General features: G+C 36.7%; 1 protein-coding gene across 2 annotated transcripts in view; it reads right to left on the reverse strand.

Moving 5' to 3' along the window:
• The window catches only part of INTU (inturned planar cell polarity protein), a 101,553-nt gene that overhangs the window by 69,094 nt on the left and 13,027 nt on the right, over positions 1-19,432 (reverse strand). For both annotated transcript variants that reach the window (XM_043568837.1, XM_043568830.1), the window contains exon 2: positions 6,843-7,381. In XM_043568837.1, coding sequence (XP_043424772.1) covers positions 6,843-7,381 — 539 coding nt within the window. The remainder of the gene's footprint in view (positions 1-6,842; positions 7,382-19,432) is intronic.

A 19,432-nucleotide genomic window follows, 5' to 3' on the forward strand; every position in this document is an offset into this window, starting at 1 on the left:
CAAGTTAATGTATTTACCATCAAGGCATTTATTGAAAAATTCTTAAGTTTTGAGAGAATTAACTTTATTATGTATTTTTTGAGCTTCAATACCAATCCTTCATTTATAATATGCAGGCATAAGCAGAAAATTAAGGTCCCTCCTAACCTGTCATTCTAGAAATCCTTAAATAATGGTGACTCATATACTGTAACTATCATTCAAAAAGTTTGATTAAGTAAAATATCACATTACCTGATGAGGCTGGAAAAGAAATAGTGCAAGGTTTTTATTTCTCATTAAAATAGAAAATAATAATACAGAAATGTTGGAAAAGTTGTTGATGACCCCAGCATTGTAACCATAATTATTTTTGCAAATTATTTTTAGTCTTTACCTATACTGGCACAAATGAGATATAAAGGAATTTCATCCTTTTAAACCTCTCAAGTCGTAAGAATTCTGATGTTAGTTCGTTGTTTTTATTTATTTTTAATTTATTTTTAATGTTTGTTTATTTTTGAGAGACAGAGAGACAGAGCACCAGTGGTGAGAGGCGGGGAGAGGTGGGGACCAGAGAGACAGGGAGACACACAATGCGAAGCAGGCTGTCAGCATAGTGCCCAATGCGGGGCTCAAACCCATGAACTGTGAGATCATGACCTGAGCTGAAGTTGGCATTTAACCGACTGAGCCACCCAGGTGCCCCACACTGTTTTTAGATTATAATTTTAATAGTCAAATAACACATACATTTATTAAATTATAATTCAAATAACCATACTCCAGTTTGACATTTTCATGCTTTTTTATTTTTTACTACTAAAAAATGTTTAAATGTTTTTTACGTTTTTTACCTTTTTTAAAGTTTATTAATTTTGAGAGACAGAGACAGAGACAGAGAGCGTGAGCGGGGCAGGGGGCAGAGAGAGAGACATACACACACAAAATCTGCAGCAGGCTCCAGGCTCTGAGCTGTCAGCAGAGCCCGACACGGGACTTGAACCCACAAACCATGAGCTGAAGTCGAACGCTTAACCAATTAGCCACCCAGGTGCCCCTTAAATAAATGTTTTCATGCGCATAGTTTTTCCTTCTTTTACATTTGGGGTCAGCAAACTTCTTCTGTAAAGGGCAAGTAAATACTTTAGGTTCTGCAGGCCATATGGTTTTGTTGCAGCAACTACTCAAATTTGCAACTGTAGCTTGAAAGCAGCAATAAACAATAAACGAATGTGGCTGTGTTCCAATACAATTTTATTTATAAACATTAATATCTGACTTTCATAAAGTTTTCTTATGTAATAAAATATTGTTCTTTTGATTTTTTTTTTAAATTTTTTTTTTCAACGTTTATTTATTTTGGGGACAGAGAGAGACAGAGCATGAACGGGGGAGGGGCAGAGAGAGAGGGAGACACAGAATCGGAAACAGGCTCCAGGCTCCGAGCCATCAGCCCAGAGCCTGATGCGGGGCTCGAACTCCCGGACCGCGACATCGTGACCTGGCTGAAGTCGGATGCTTAACCGACTGCGCCACCCAGGCGCCCCCTTCATTTTTTTTTTTAATCATTGAAAAAGTGAAAGCCATTCTTAGTTTGCAGACTGTACAAACATGGGTGGTAGGCGTGATATGACATGCAGGCCATGGTTTACAGATCTGTTTTAGGTTCTTTTGGATAAGTGTCTCAAAATGGATTAATTGGTTTAAAAAGTACATTGTTGTAGCTTAATCCTTACTTCCAAATTACATTTTGAAAGGATTAAATAATTTCTTTTCTTTTTCTTCAAAGAGAGATCCTTTGGCACTTCCCCATCCCTTCAAGTGAACACTACAGCAAGTAAAAGAACTTTGTGAATGGAAATCAGAACTTGTAGGTCACAGTTTTATCACTGACTGCCCTTGTTCCTGGGTAAATCATGTAATTCCTTTGGTACTCAGCTGTAGAAGGAATTAACTACATGAGAAGGTCTCTAGGAAGGCCTAAAAACTCTAAAATTCTATCTTTCCAATGAACTCACTGCTTCAGTTTCTTTCCTTTACTGCGGAGTCGAGTACCACAGGCAAAATGTGGGAAAGAAATGGGAGGAAGGAGAGACAAACACAGGAGAGTTCCCTTCAATGAGAAAATTGAAATGTTGCAAGTATTACAGAAGGTGAAAATAAAAATGTGTATCAAATAACAACATGCAAAATATTAAAGAATAAAACCATCCATTATATACTCATAAAAAAAAATCCATCTTTTTAAAAAAGCACATCAGGGGTGCCTGGGTAGCTCAGTTGGCTAGGTGTCTGACTTTTGATTTTGGCTCAGATCATGATCTCATGGTTCATGAGATCGAGCTCCACGTGGGGCTCTGACAGTGCAGAGCCTGCTTGGGATTTTCTCTCTCCTTCTCTGCCTTTCCTCCCCTGTTCATGTGCACTAACATACTCTCTTTCTCTCACTCTCAAAATAAATAAATAAACATTAAAAAAAACTGTTTGATTTAAAAAAACAAAAAAAGTACTTCAAATGTTTTAACTGGAAACAACCAGAATGTCCATCAACAATGAAATGGAAATATAATAGTGTACATTCCAATGGAATACTATATAGCAACAACTTGGATATTTCTCACAGATTATAATAAAGAAAATAAACACACGGGAATGCACACCATATATTTCTATTTATATGAAGTTCAAGAAGAGGCAAAATAAAACAATAAGAAAAGAGGAGGAGGCAAAATCAACTCTATTGACAGAAAACTTGACTTTCAGATTACCTTTGGGAGAGGGCATTAACTGGGAGGAGGGACCATGGAGACTTCTGGGTACTGGAAATGTTCTATATCTTGATCTGGGTGGCAGTTACACAGGTATATACACATGACAAAATTTGCTGAATGTACACTTAAGATTTGTCTATCTTATGAATGTATGTTATACCTCAAAAAGATTTTTAAAAAGCAAAAAAGAAAACTTCAAAAAATTTAAAAGAGAAATAGCACAATATGTCATACAAAAAAAGCTATTCAGTGATCACAGGTGAGAACATTAGAAGTTACATAATAAGAGCTTAAAATAAAAATTTTAGGGATACCTGACTGGCTCAGTCAGTACAGCATGTGACCTTTGATCTTGGGGTTGTAAGTTTTTTTTTTAATTTTTTTTCAATGTTTATTTATTTTTGACAGACAGAGAGAGAGAGAGAGAGAGAGAGAGACTGAGCATGAGTGGGGGAGGGGCAGAGACAGAGGGAGACAGAATCAGAAGCAGGCTCCAGGCTCTGAGCTTTCAGCACAGAGCCTGAAGTGGGGCTCAAACTCACGATTTGTGAGATCATGACCTGAGCTGATGTTGGGACACCTAACCAACTGAGCCACCCAGGTACCCCTCGGGGTTGTAAGTTTGAGTCCCATATTGGGTAGAGAGATTATTTAAAAATAAAATCTTTGAAATAAAATAATAAAAACTTTGTGTTATTGTTGAACTGAAACAATCTGCGGGGGTGTATGTGTCTAGAATATTAATGTGTGATTTCTCTAACCCTATTCTTCCTAATCCTTAAAAAAACACCTAGTTAAACAAAAATGGGTCATCTTGAAGAAGAAAAAGTCACCAAGGTGACATGCAGTTTCTAGGGTGTAGGCAAAAAGAGGATTTGCTTTGGTCTGGGGATGGAGGCTGGTACTGGTAGTCAAGAAGCAATCAGCTGTCAAACTTTAAGAAAAACTCAGAAATAAAAATAAAAAATAAAGATGCAAGTCGGTAGTAAGAAGAGCAAAACTGGCACTGAAAAATGCAGCAAAATCCCCAAAATCCAGGTACAGAAGAATCAGAATAGAATAGAGTTCTGCTGTCTTGAAAGGACAGAATGAAAAGAGTCACCAGTCTCACTGTCTTGGCTAATGGACTTTAGGCAAAGGAGGGTCATCCTCCAGCTAGACAACAGCAGAAGTCACCCCAGCAAACTGTGTTACCAGGACAAAGTTTTCATGATCCTCCTGCCTATAGGGTTACCTCAGAGCTCACCCACAGACTTCAGTGTGAAATGAAAGTATGAAAGAAACAAATGAGAAATTCCGTTTTGTGGAATTATCAAACTGACCATGACATTAAAATAGTCCATTATTTATTCCCAAAGTATCAACTTTATTTTTTTTTGTAACTTTAAAAATATATAACATAATCATAAAATTAAAAATCTGAAAAAATAGAGAAACAAATCAACCATAATGTATCCACACTAACCCAACACTATTAGCATTTTGCTGTATTTCTATTTACATCTAATTGTTTTCCTTACACATATTTTTTACAGTTTATGCATTTATTCAGTAAATGTTTTTGAGGGCTTATTTATCAACCAAGTGTTTTGCTATGCACCAAAGATGAAATAATCATTTTATTCTGACAATTTTTTAACCTATTAGTAAGTCATAAATGCTTCCATTATGGAAATGAAATCATGAACCTCATTTTTCTAACTTTTTATTGTTATTCAATACACATGCAGAAAAGTACACAAATTGTAGTGTTACAACAATAAATGATCAAAAACTGAACACATCCATGTAACCACATTCAGGTCAGAAAGTACACTACCAGCATCCTGGGTATCTTTAATTATTTTAAAGATTAACAACAGGACTACCTAGTAGTTTCTTCCTCTCTATAGTTCATTCTCTTTCTTCCCATACAGTTGGTGCAGAAAGATCAGGCCTAGAGGTAAGGCCTAGGTATTAGGAGTGAAGATCAGGGGAAAGAAAACATAGAAGTGCATGCTCACTGACCTAACCACCTCTCTACTAGGTTTCAAGAGGGATGAGTAAAAAGAATTTTAGAGATTTGTCTATAAATCAGTCCAAGTAGGTCCCAAGCAGAGGCCCCAGATAAATACAGACAGTACATTAGCTGGAGTTTCCCATCACGTGGTACCTAGAATTACGGTGGTTGGCAACGACCAAGCAGGATTTCATAAGCATGAATCCTGGCCTCCTCTGATAGAATGAAAAGAATAAAACTTAGACATATTTTACAAAAAAGAAAGCTGAGGACCTGAGAGAATGTAAGCATGCATTAGCTTCTTTTCCAGCTATCCGTTGCTACATAATGAATGACCCCAAAACTAAGTTGTTTAAAACAACAACCACCATTTATTATCTTTCCTGGTTCTGGGGTTGACTAGCCAAGGGTCTCACTCAGGGTTCCTCACAAAGTTGCAGCCAGCTGGAGCTGGAGTCATCCAGAAGACTTCTTCACTCATGTGTGGTAGCTGATGTTGCAGGGTGGCTGAGGCCTCAGCCAGAGTACTACTCATGGCCTCTTTATGTACACCGGCCTTGCTCCTGTACAGAATGGCAACTAGATTCCAAGAATACAAGGCAGAGGCTGCATCACCTTTTATGATCCTACCTCTGAAATCACATAATACTATTTGAGCTGTAGTCACAGGCCCATGACAGGCACCAGGGGGTATAGGCGGTGACACAAACACTGTAACTCTCCATGGGAGGAGTATCAACATTACTTTGTAAGATGAGAACGTGGAGATCTTGTTGCAACCATTTGGAACACACACTGCACAGATGCTCATCCAACATGATTCATCCTCGTAAACCCCCATGATGGCACTTATCATACTATGTGAAACTGTCTGCCTGTTTCTGACTCATCTCTTCCACCATAGTATGAGCTTCCTAAGAGGAGTAACTAGATCATTAGAGTAATCTTTGTATTCCTGACACTTAGCAGATGCTCAAAAATTTAATGAAACAATGAACAAACAAATGCAACTCAGACTTAAAGAAATATTTTTTAGGTGCACCTGGGTGGCTCAGTCAGTTAAGCGTCCTACTTCAGTTCAGGTCATGATCTCGTGGCTTGTGGGTTCAAATCCCGCATCGGCCTCTGTGCTGACAGCTTGGAGCCTGGAGCCTGCTTCGGATTCTGTGTCTCCTTCTTTTTTTGCTCCTCCCCTACTTGTGCTGTTTCTCTCTCTCTCTCTCTCTCTCTCTCTCTCTCTCTCTCAAAAATAAACATTAAAATTTTTTTTTAATATTTTAAAAACACGTTTCTAAAGTATCTATAAAAGTTCCTTTATCTAAATCTTATAGGCTGAGTCAACCTAAAAGACTGCCAGCTTTTAGATTTATTAATAATTTTTAAGTTTCATTAAGAATATATTCTCACATCTGACTAATATAGCTTTCCCTAAGTAATAAAGTTGCTACTGATGCAACCATTATATCCAACAGCTAAAAATGTATTAGCAACACAAAATGCTCACTTTAATATATATTCAGAATAACTTCGGGATTTATTTTTTTCCCTTGAAATTGATGAGATATTTTATGACAAGCACCCTTGAAAGGAAATTTACGTATAACATCACTGTGGCTAAATATGCCAAATGAAACAATTTAAAACCACTCCAAGAACTTCGTGTACTCAAGTGCAAACATACAATTTAAAAGTATTTTTATTCATAAATTACATATTATTTTATGCTATTGGGTATAGGTCATTCAAATCTAAATTATCACTGTAAAATCAACTTATTTTCTTTTTCTTGTCAGGAAATATAACCAAGATGAAATAAAATTATATAATTCAAAACTCAAAAATTAGTTAAGCTATTCCTTGGCCTAAACAAGGCACACACACATTCAACTCACCAAAGTACTTATTTAAAGAACACTATGCCTTGCAGTATACCAATGCTTAAACAATTTCACTACTGTCCCAAATATCATCAAGCAGTCCTTAATCTGTTGAGACTTTGGATATAATTCTGTTTTGATCACATGTCTCAAAAGGCATTACTAATCATGAATCTCTGCAAACAAGAACAGATGTTCACCAACAGCACTTACCAATTAATATCTGACCACTCTTCATAGCAGATCCTCCTGGCAACAGGCCATGGACCACAAGTCTCTCTCCACTGCCCTGTTTTCCAGTTTTTTTCCAGCTCCACTTGGTCTGATGAATAATCCCAACCAGTACTTCCAGAAGCTTCAGCTGCTCTTTGGCTTTGGTCACAGTTAACTTTTTGGGGTTTACATAAATATTCACATCTTTGTATCGCTGTTGGACAACCACTCCTGTTTTCTGGTTGGACTGATGCTTTAGAATGGACACTGGTTCATTGTCATTGCTATTTTTTTTATTGTAGCGCTTGGGTAAAAGGCTTTTACTTTTTAAAATTTTCGTAAACCGCTTGAGTTTAGGTTCATACTTTTTTCCTTCTTTGTAATCATCCTCTTCAATTATAATCTCATTTTCACTAAACCTGACATGGTTCACAGTAGGAGTCTCAGGAAGAAGGCTTTCTTCTTCATCCTCACTCAATTCCAAATAAAATAATTCTCCATTTTTCCGCACACTGTCCAGCCATTCAGGTTCAACATCACTATGAAAAAGAGAAAAGATAATCTGAATAGCAGCCAACATAAGAAAAATAGCTACGTCTTTTGGGCACAGGTGGTACAGAGAGGTGGGAGGTGGTGAAAATTCTTTGATTCTTTCAAAGTCTCCTTGCTATTTCTAATTTATTGTAAACATCAACATTATTTCCTAGGATGCTTTTTGTAGAGTCTTAAAGAAGTGGGGTTGGAGGACAGGGATCAAAAAGGCACCAGTGATAGAAAAAAAAAAAAAAACAAATAAAAAGGAAATGGCCTCCTTCTAGAATCTAAGGGTATTTTTTATTATTATTTTAATTCAGCCTCTGTATGGTTATTGTTCACTTTAGACATTTCACTGGATAATAATTTACATTAATAGTTGATTATGCAATTATATCCAGACATAAGCCATTTGGAAACTGGACACAAAAACATCGTATTTGCACAGAAATAATTCATCGTGGCTGTCATGTTAAATGAAAGCTAAAGCCTACCACTATTAATAAGATTTGTTTATACAATAAACTTCCAAAAAAAGAAACATTCACCTCACCATAAAATCCTTGCTCAAAATTACCAGTTTATAATCACAGTTAGTAACGATTGCTTCCATAACTTATAATTTCTGTAAAACTCCTTTTTGTGAATAATTGTAGTAAGAAAAGTAAACCACATATTACATAATTTGTCACGTGATTGCTTAAAAAAAAACCTTTTAACTGGGAAGTAGGCCACCGAAAAAAGCAAAAGTATTGCTATTAAAATGACTGAAACAGCGTTAAAAAACAAAATGCTCATCTTAAGGTAACAAACCTAATCATGAACTCTACCCTGCCTGTTCAATGTTACGAACACCCTACCTTTCAAACTGCTATTTTTAAAAGCAAAACTGGTTACAGTGAAAAATATAATATGTAAAGAGAGTCTTTCCGAAACATCAGCTGTAATATCCTGATGTAAAAGGGTATAATTTGTGTTCTAATCATTCCATCAAACAGACATTTCTGTTTCTGCAGTGTTTATTAGCAACTCTGGTTCTTTTAAAAGTTAGCTATCTCTCTAAAAACTATGAAAATTAACCTCCTAAAAATGTACTCTTCTATTACGCAACTCTGAAACTAACCACTGATCTCGTTTGTGGTTGGTCATTAATACATAATTTTCAACTATATACTAATGGCTAAAAAAAGGCATAACTAGTCCCAAATATCAAATGTGTGGCATCATTTTGGCACCACTTAGCACCAGGTATTAACCATTTATCAGTTGGTTTAACCACATCTATCTGCATCCACAGGAATTAGTATTTAATAACTCTGCAATTCTACTCTGAAGATTCTAAACAAATGTCTCCAATCATAAAAAACTTAGATAACCATGTATCATAATTTAAAATGGTACAATGTACATATCATGATTATATACAATTACTTATGAAGATATGTATCAATTTAAAAAAATGAATGAAATTATTTGCTTTATAATCTCACTCTTTTAATTTGGTATGTTATTTGTATTAGAACATGTGACCCCAAAGAAATATTTTTCTCCCTATGCTAAACATGAAGATGTTTCATCTTAATCCCTAAAATTTGAATTTGAAACCATTTTTAGGCTATAACTTAAAGACCTTTTTAGGTGGGGGACAGGAAGCACAGGGCATTTCATCATGAGCAAATTAACAGTGCCAGGCGCTTGTAAAGTACTAGAATTATAATGATTAAAACATCAGTTCCTTCCCTTGTCTTGTGGGGAAGAGGAAGTGAGAAAGAATTCACAACAATACATAGGTAGATGCAAGATAGAGGTCACCTAGTTTAGCCTGGGAAGGAGGGTGAGGTTGGGGAGAATTTCTAGCAGAGGAAACACAGAAGTTAAGTCCTAAAAGAGTAAGTTGCTGGGTGGAGGTATGGTGGGGGTTAAGGGGAAGAGGAAAAGAGAATTCCAAGCAGAAGTAACAGCATAAGCAGAAGCCTTGAGGGTCAGTCTCCATGGCCTACGTGGACAACTAAAGCTTGTTGATGGTTGCCAAAGTAAGGATAGAGGGAACATACCTCAGCATCATAAAGGCCTTATATTAAAAACCCACGCTAATATCATCCTCAATGGGGAAAAACTGAGAGCTTTCCCTCTACAGTCAGGGACAAAACAGGGGAATGCCCACTCTCACCATTGTTATTTGACAATGTAGTGGAAGTTATAGCCTCAGTAATCAGACAACAAAAAGAAAACGCATCCAAATCAGCGAAGAAGTCAAACTTTCACTATTTGTAGACAACATGATACTCTATGTAGAAAACCTGAAAGACCACCAAAAATTGCTAGAACTGATTACAGTAAAGTCATAGGATACAAAACCACTGTACAGGAATCTTTTGCATTTCTATACACCAAATGAAGTAGCAAAAAGAGAAATCAAGGAATTGATTCTATTTACAACTGCACCAAAAACCATAAGATACCTAGGAATAAACCTAACCAAAGAGATAAGAGATCTGTATGCTGAAAACTATAGAAAGCTTATGAAAGAAATTGAAGAAGACACAAAGAAATGGAAAAACACTCCATGATCATGGATTGGAAGAACAAATATTGTTAAAATGTCTGCACTACCCAAAGCAATCTATAATGCAATTCCTATCAAAATACCACCAGCATTTTTCACAGAGTTACAATAAACAATCCTAAAATTTGTATGGAACCACAAGACTACCCGAATAGCCAAAGCAATCTTGAAAAAGCAAAGCAAAGGGGGAGGCACCACAATTCCAGACTTCAAGATTTATTACAAAGCTGTAGTGATCAAGACAGTATGGTACTGGCATAAAAACAGACACAGAGATTAATGGAACAGAACAGAGAACCCAGAAATGGACCCACTATTATACAGTCAACTAATTTTTGACAAAGCAGTAAAGAATATCCAATGGAAAAAAGACAGCCTCTCCAACAAACGGTGTTGGAATAACTGAACGGCAACATGGAAAAGAATGAAACCAGACCACTTTCTCACACTATACATAAAAATAAATTCAAAATGGTTGAAAGACCTCAATGTGAGACAGGAAACCATCAAAATCCTAAAGGAGAACACAGGCAGGAACCTCTTTGATCTGTGTCATAACAACTTTCTCCTGAGGCAAGGGAAACAAAAGCAAAAATGAACTATTGAGACTTCATCAAGATAAAAAATCTTTACAGCAAAGGAAACAATCAACAAAACTAAAAGGCACCCTTCTGAATGGGAGAAGATATTTGTAAGTGACATATCAGGTAAAAGGTTAGTATCCAAAATCTATAAAGAACTTAACCAAACTCAACACCCAAAAAACAAATAATCCAGTTAAAAGTGGGCAGAAGACATGAATAGACATTTTTCCAAGGAAGACATACAGATGACGAACAGACACATGAAAAGATGCTTGATATCACTCATCATCAGGGAAATACAAATCAAAACTACAATGAGATATTCTTCACACCTGTTAGAATGGCTAACATTAACAACACAGGAAAATAACAGATGTTGGCAAGGATATGGAGAAAGGGGAACCCTCTTACACGGTTGGTGGATGCAAATTGGTACATCCACTCTGGAAAACAGTATGGAGCTTCCTCAAGTTAAAAACAGAACTACCCTACAATCCAGCAACTGCACTACTAGGTATTAACCCAAAGGATACAAAAATGCAGATTTGAAGGGATATATGCACCCCAATGTTTATAGCAGCATTATCAACAATAGCCAAATTATGTAGAGTCCAAATGTCCATCAACCAATAAGTGGATAAAGAAGATGTGGTGTATATGTATGTATATGTGTGTGTGTGTGTATATATATACATACATATATATATATATATATATATAATGGAATATTACTCAGCCATCAAAAAGAATGAAATCTTGCCATTTGCAATGATGTGGATGGAGCTAGGTATTATGCCCAGCAAAATAAATTAGTCAGAAAAAGACAAATACCATATGATTTCACTCATATGTGGAATTTAAGAAACAAAACAGATAAACACAGGGGGAAAGGAAGAGAGAGGGAAATCATAAAACAGACTCTTAACTATAGGGAACAAACTGAAGGTTGCTGGAGGAAAGGTGGGTGGGGAGTGGGCTAAATTGGTGATGGGTATTAAGGAGGGAACTTGTGATGAGCACTGGGTGTTGTATGTAAGTGATGAATCACTAAATTCTACTCCTGAAACTACTATTACGTATACTGTATGTTAACTAACCAGAATTTTAGTAAAATCTTGTACACAAAACAAAACAAAGCTAGTCAATGGTTGCCAAAGGTGGGGCGTGACAGCAAAAGTAGTCAAGTCCTCATTTTGCAAGACCTTTTAGACCATGGCAAGGGGTTTGGATTTTGTAGCATAAGTAAGAGGGCATCAATGAAGAGTTTTAGGTAGAGATTTAGGTGTCAGATATCCCTGGATAGATCTACTTTGACAAGAGAATGGAAGAAGAATTTAGGTAGATAAGACTCAAGTCAAGAGAATGGTTAGGGAGCTGTTTTAGTAGTTCAGGCCAAGATGGTACCTAAAGCAATGGCAGAAAACATGGAAAGTAAGAAAAACATTTGAGAAATGCTTAAAAATCACTGGACTTTGAGACTGTTTACATGAGATGATGAGAGAAGGAAGGAATTAATGTCGACTAGATTTCTAGTTGGTTACTTTATTTTCATGCATCTTTTTATACATACATATGCACAGACTCATTTTATATAAATGTGACCATAACTATAATACATGTTATCTTCCCTACCTACTTTTTACTGACATAAACAATATATCCACGATACCCATGTTCTTAAAATCATAAAATCATATAAAAACATAAAGAGGATTATTCTGTCATTGTTTTTGAAAAAACCAGAATTATTATATACTTTTTATATATGATTGCAATTGCATACATTTTTCAAAAGTGTACATACATATGTATATGTATATATACATACATACCTTTATCATTTATCACTGAACACTACAGTTTAGAAACCCCTAATGGCTGCATTAAACCCTATCAAGGATGTAGCACTTCTGGTCATTCACCTCCTGATTAGCTTTGTGTTCAGTTTTTGTTTTGCTCTTATGGATGATGATACAGCAACCACATATTTATATTTATATTTATATTATTTATATTTATATTTATATTTATGCTTATACTTATATTTATACTTATATGTTTTTACCCAAAGACCATATCAATTCACATTTCCACCAGCAATGAATGAGATCCTTTTTCCTCACCTCTAAATTTAAATAATACTTCACTTTAAGAGGAAGAAGAAATTAAAAGAAGAGAGATAAGTGGAACAGGAATAAAGACAAGGAAATGAATGTATGAGACTCTGAAAACAGAAGGCAACATGTATAGTAAAAAGAAAATGAACTGAGAAGTCACAAAGACCTGGATTCAAATTCTGTTCTATTGACATTTTTACTTTTCTAAGCTTTACCTCATCTCTTCTAGAAAACAGATTATAGCAACTTCACATGGCTGTTACTAACAGTAAATTAAAAAATATTAGTTCCTTTCCTCTTGCTTGGCAGAGTCAAAAATGTAGAGAAACTTACAACTTTATTAGATACAGCACTCATACTTCTGCACTCTTCCAACCCCTGGCAATAAATGAAGATGTCTCCAGTGATCTCTACTTGCTGGGTTCCAGCCTAAGTGCTGTTGGCATAAAAAGCAAAAGATGCTGCCTCTATGGCTCCCATAGTTCAGTATTCCTGGAAAGCTCCTTATTCCTACTCTGAATGATTAATTCCTATTTAGATGCATCAAGAGCAGAACTGATTAAGTGCTAGAAAGCTTAACAGAGTTGTAAAGACTGTACTCCAAACTAGTTCTAACAGGAGAGGGTATATTAAAAACAACTACAAGGAAAACCCAACCTTTCACTGCAACTATTATTCATAACAAAATTAAAGAAATTATTGTTATATGTTTATACTCCCTACTCCAGGAGATGGAGCTTAATCTTTCCTCCCCTTTAACGTGAACAGGACTTAGTGACATGCTTCCAAAGAAGAGAGTATGGAAAGTGAGAAATAGTAACTTCACAGTGATGAAACCTTGCAGACATTACCTTAACCAAGTGATCCAGGTTATGAAAAACAAGGAACAACTAAGAAACTATCACAGACCAAAAGAAACTAGGGACACTTAATAACTAAATGCAATATGCTACCCTGGATTAGATCCTAGAACAGAAAAAGGACATAAGTAGAGAAATGGTGAAATCCAAATAAAGTCTGGAGTTTATTTAACAGTACCGTACTAACGTTAATTAATTTCTTAGTTTTGGCAAATATACCATAGTTGTGTAAGATGTTAACATCAGGGGAAACTGGGTGAAGGATATATGGGAACTCTGTACTATGTTTGCAACTTTTCTGAAAATTTAAATTTATTCCAAAAAAATGTTTATTTTTAAAAAGGCATTAACTCTAGCTGCTTTAATTCAGATTTTTATAATATAAGAATGCTTTAATCTCTTTTCTGAGATCCTATGGTACAAGCTGCAAAGTTGTCATTGTGTAAGTGTCTTTCAGTGAGATTACTTTGTTTATTCTACTTGTTTTCTAAACAGAAATAACTGTATATTCAGTCTGCTCACAAAGTTTGAGAACATTTTAATTGGTTTTCAAGGCTCGGATGTAGTAAACATGAGTAGAATCCTTCTTCCCAAAGACAGACTTGCTAATTTGCAAATAAGCAAGTTCACTTACATAAAATGTAACATAACTATATTAAAGAAAATGAATTTCAGATAATGCAAATAAGTTTCTCAATTCATATTCAAGAATTCTATACTAATACTAATTTTTTTCTTCTAAATTATTGAATCTCTCAGGTCTTTATATTGTCAGTATTTTTCATCAATTGGTAATATTAGAATTTTCTTAGCCATCACAAGAAAAGTTATGAATAGTCAAACCTACTGGTTCATTTCCTGAAGGAAAACAGACTTTTGCTACTACTCCAAACCTGTTACAGAATTTTTTTTTTTCCTTTTTAGTAGTCAAAAGCACACCAACGTGGCCAACACACATAGTTACATGGTGCTAATATGCACAGCAGGACAATTCTAGGGACAGAGAAAAACCACACACAATAAAAACATCATGACAAATGAATACCGTTTGTCTCTGGTGTTTGTTCAGTACTGGTCTATCCATGCTTTTCTGTGCTCTGCCTACCAGCAATATCTAATTTTCATCTATGAAGTCTTTTGATTGTTTTCTAAAAGAAAGCCATAATTTTAATGGTTAAAATCTGTCATAGCAGCTTGAGGGGTGGGGGACCTGGGATGGGCTGGTATTCTTTCTAGCCTAGCCACAGTCACCATTTACAAACGTAAAGCATATTAGAGAAAAGGAGGGGATCAATCAGTAAACTAGTCACTGTGTACTCACTGCACGAAATAAATTTTTACATTATGAACACATCTCCATTGGAACTATGCTAATGACCCTGTTCCCAGGACCACATTCCCTACCTCCAACTCTTTCAGCTCAATGGAGCAGGTTACATATCACTAAGTTTAGAGATAAGATCTGACCCTGAAATCATAGACCAACAAAAACATTTTTTGATAGGGCATTTTTGTACTTTTAAAGATGTCAGACAGACAGAAGGCTCATCACCTAGCTTAAATGCAAGTGCCAAAACAGAGAAACAAAAACTGCTATAAGAAAGTCAAGTTTGGAGAAATTAAGTCTAAGAGGTATCAAAAAAGGCTGTAGGAGAAGGTAGCACTTAAGTGGGACACTGAATGATTTTGACAAGATAGGAAGCAAAGGTCTTTCAGAGAAAACAAAGTAGGTAAAAGTGTAGGTGTGAAAGTATACAATATGTATGAGAGAGGGTGTATATTTCCGTGTAGTAATGTTATGTACTGAATGTTTGTGTCCCCTCAAAATATATATGTTGAAACCCCACCACTCAATGTGATGGTATAGAGATGGGACCTTTGGGAAGTAATGAGGATTAGATGAAGCCATGAGGATGGAGCCTTGTGAATGGGGTATGCCCTCCTAAGAGTCTTGAGAAAGCTTGTTCATTCCCTCTGTTCTTTGCCATGTGGGGGTACAAATAGAAGTCATCAACCCACAACTTGGAGGAGGGTTCTCACCAGAACCTGACCGTACTGGAACAGTGATCTAGGATTTCCAGCCTCTAGAACTGTGAGAAATAAATTTCTGTTGTTTATAATCTACTCAGCCTAGGGGCACCTGAGTGGTTCAGTCAGTTAGGTGTCTGATTTCAGCTCAGGTCATGATCTCACGGTTCATGGGTTTGAGCTCCGTGTCGGGCTCTGTGGTGACAGCACAGAGCCTGGAGCCTGCTTTGAATTCTGTGTCTCCCTCTCTCTGCCCCTTCCCTACTCATACTCTGTCTCTCTCTGTCTCTCAAAAATAAATAAACATTGAAAAAATAATTTAAGCTACTCAGTCTATGCTCTTTTTAAAATAGCAGCCCCAGGTAAGACAAGTAAGAATACAGGTAGCTTTAAAGAAGGAAGATCATCAAAACTGAGATCAGAGAGGCTTGGGACAGATCTAAAACAGCTTTAAAAGAAAATATGGAATTTATTTGGGAGGCCACCAAGCTTTTGAGTACTATAGAAAAATGATTTAATATACTCTTTTTTTAAGAACCATTTTATGGCACAAAAACAGACACATAGACCAATGGAATAGAATAGAAACCCCAGAACTAGACCCACAAACGTATGGCCAACTCATCTTTGACAAAGCAGGAAAGAACATCCAATGGAAAAAAGACAGCCTCTTTAACAAATGGTGCTGGGAGAACTGGACAGCAACATGCAGAAGGTTGAAACTAGACCACTTTCTCACACCATTCACAAAAATAAACTCAAAATGGATAAAGGACCTAAATGTGAGACAGGAAACCATCAAAACCTTAGAGGAGAAAGCAGGAAAAGACCTCTCTGACCTCAGCCGCAGCAATCTCTTACTCGACACATCCCCAAAGGCAAGGGAATTAAAAGCAAAAGTGAATTACTGGGACCTTATGAAGATAAAAAGCTTCTGCACAGCAAAGGAAACAACCAACAAAACTAACAGGCAACCAACGGAATGGGAAAAAATATTCGCAAATGACATATCGGACAAAGGGCTAGTATCCAAAATCTATAAAGAGCTCACCAAACTCCACACCCGAAAAACAAATAACCCAGTGAAGAAATGGGCAGAAAACATGAATAGACACTTCTCTAAAGAAGACATCCGGATGGCCAACAGGCACATGAAAAGATGTTCAGCGTCGCTCCTTATCAGGGAAATACAAATCAAAACCACACTCAGGTATCACCTCACGCCAGTCAGAGTGGCCAAAATGAACAAATCAGGAGACTATAGATGCTGGAGAGGATGTGGAGAAACGGGAACCCTCTTGCACTGTTGGTGGGAATGCACATTGGTGCAGCCGCTCTGGAAAGCAGTGTGGAGGTTCCTCAGAAAATTAAAAATAGACCTACCCTATGACCCAGCAATAGCACGGCTAGGAATTTACCCAAGGGATACAGGAGTACTGATGCATAGGGCCACTTGTACCCCAATGTTCATAGCAGCACTCTCAACAATAGCCAAATTATGAAAAGAGCCTAAATGTCCATCAACTGATGAATGGATAAAGAAATTGTGGCTTATATACACAATGGAATATTACGTGGCAATGAGAAAGAATGAAATATGGCCTTTTGTAGCAACGTGGATGGAACTGGAGAGTGTGATGCTAAGTGAAATAAGCCATACAGAGAAAGACAGATACCATATGGTTTCACTCTTATGTGGATCCTGAGAAACTTAACAGGAACCCATGGGGGAGGGGAAGGAAAAAAAAAAAGAGGTTAGAATGGGAGAGAGCCAAAGCATAAGAGACTGTTAAAAACTGAGAACAAACTGAGGGTTGATGGGGGGTGGGAGGGAGGAGAGGGTGGGTGATGGGTATTGAGGAGGGCATCTTTTGGGATGAGCACTGGGTGTTGTATGGAAACCAATTTGTCAATAAATTTCATAAAAAAGAAAAAAAAAGAAAAAAAAAAGAACCATTTTAAGTTCATAGCAAAATTGAGCTAATGGTACAGAGATTTCCAATATACTTTCTTCCTCCTACATGCACAGCCTCCTCCATTATCAACATCCCCCACCAGAGGGATACATTTGTTACAACGGATAAACCTATATTCATACATTATAATTACCCCAAATCCACAGTTTACATTAAAGTTCATTCTTGGTGGTGTATATTCTATGGGCTTAGGGAAATGAATAATGACATGTATCATCCATCACTACAGTATCATACAGAGTAGTATCACTACCCTAACACAATTATCCTATTATTTTAAATTTTAAAATAAAAACCAGAATAAATGAAGGCCCGTAAAGCTTCTCAATACCAGGAAGACAGTTTTCATGTTAAAGGAAAGCACATAGGGGACTTCTTTCTTCTTTTGAGCATATTTGAAAATTTTCAGGAAAAAAAGGTTTGATTAAAAGGAGGAAAAGCATGTCTTAATAGGCTACCTACACAAAGATTTCATAGAAATGCTTGCACATTCAGGCTTTAGCTTTCTCTTTAACCACACTGCCCCTTAGAATACATAGCATTTTCCATCCTGGAGATATGGAGGACGTTGGGAAACCTCTGATGAAAATGAGAAAACTTGCTACAAGAGGCAACTCTGGAGCACCTGGGTGGCTCAGCTGGTTGAGCATCTGACTCTTGATGTTGGCTCAGGTCATGATCTCACTGTTGTGAGACTGAGCCCCACATTGGGTCTGAGACTGAGCCCCACATTGGGTTCTACACTGACAGTGCACAGCCTGCTGGGAGAGTGGGAGAGAGAGAGAGAGAGAGAAAGAGAGAGAGAGAGTCTTAAAGCAGGCTCCAGGCTTAGCACAGAGCCTGACAGGGGACTCAATCACACGACACTCAGATCATGACCTGAGTGGAAGTCAAGAGTTGGACACTCAATGAACTGAGCCACTCAGGCACTCCTGTACACTTTAAATACATGAAGTTTATTGTATGGTAAAAAATCTCAGAAAAAAAACTGCAAAGGACATATTTCCCTTCTTCTCCAGTTATTCTTATTTTCAGTGGAAGTTCCTTAGCTTTGTATAGCTAAATTCTCTTTTTAAATTATCCCTCTTTCTACAAGTCAAGCTTTTAAAAAAATCTAGCAACAACAAAATATTCACTTTGAAAAAACAAAAATCTAGGTTATAAAATTGAGAACTCTGACCAATCTGTACTAACCAATGTTGCCTCAAAAGTTGAATAACTGGAAAACCACAGCAAAGGATGCCAACCACAAACCTAAACCCTAACCTTAACCCTGACCCTAAACCTAACTCTACCCCTAACTAGTAACCCCTAAATTCTACCCTAATCCTAACTGTAACACCAAATCTAACCTCTGGAGAGGTCTCTGAACTGTAGGGTATGAGGCATATACTCTCACCCTAATCCTAACCCTAGCTCTAAACCTAATTCTAACCCAAACCTGAACACTAACCCTAACCCTAACCCTACTTCTAAAGCCATTCCTCTGGAGAGATCTCTGACCTGCAGGATAACAGGCACATAACCTCACCCTGGCCCTAACCCTAACCCTTATTTTAGCCCTAAACTGAACCCTAATCCTAGATCTGAGGGGGAAAAAAAGAGTTGGTATATACACACACATCCACATCCACAATGGAATAGTATTACTCAGCCATAAAAAAGAATGAAATCCAATGACATGGATGGAACTAGAGAGTATTATTCTAAGTGAAGTAAGTCAGGGAAAGACAGATACCGTAAGATTTCAGTCATATGTGGAATTTAAGAAAGAAAACAAATAAGCCAAATGAAAAGAAGGAAGGAAACAGAATTTGTAGTATTTCTGAAAATAGGTGTGTACAGATCAAAACAGTTAAAAGAGAAGAAAACCACAGGAAAGGAACTTGGCATTATTAAAAGTAAATGTACGATTTCCATTGTTT

This window comes from Prionailurus bengalensis, chromosome B1 (assembly GCF_016509475.1).
Source record: "Prionailurus bengalensis isolate Pbe53 chromosome B1, Fcat_Pben_1.1_paternal_pri, whole genome shotgun sequence".
In the NCBI taxonomy this organism is placed as follows: domain Eukaryota; kingdom Metazoa; phylum Chordata; class Mammalia; order Carnivora; family Felidae; genus Prionailurus; species Prionailurus bengalensis.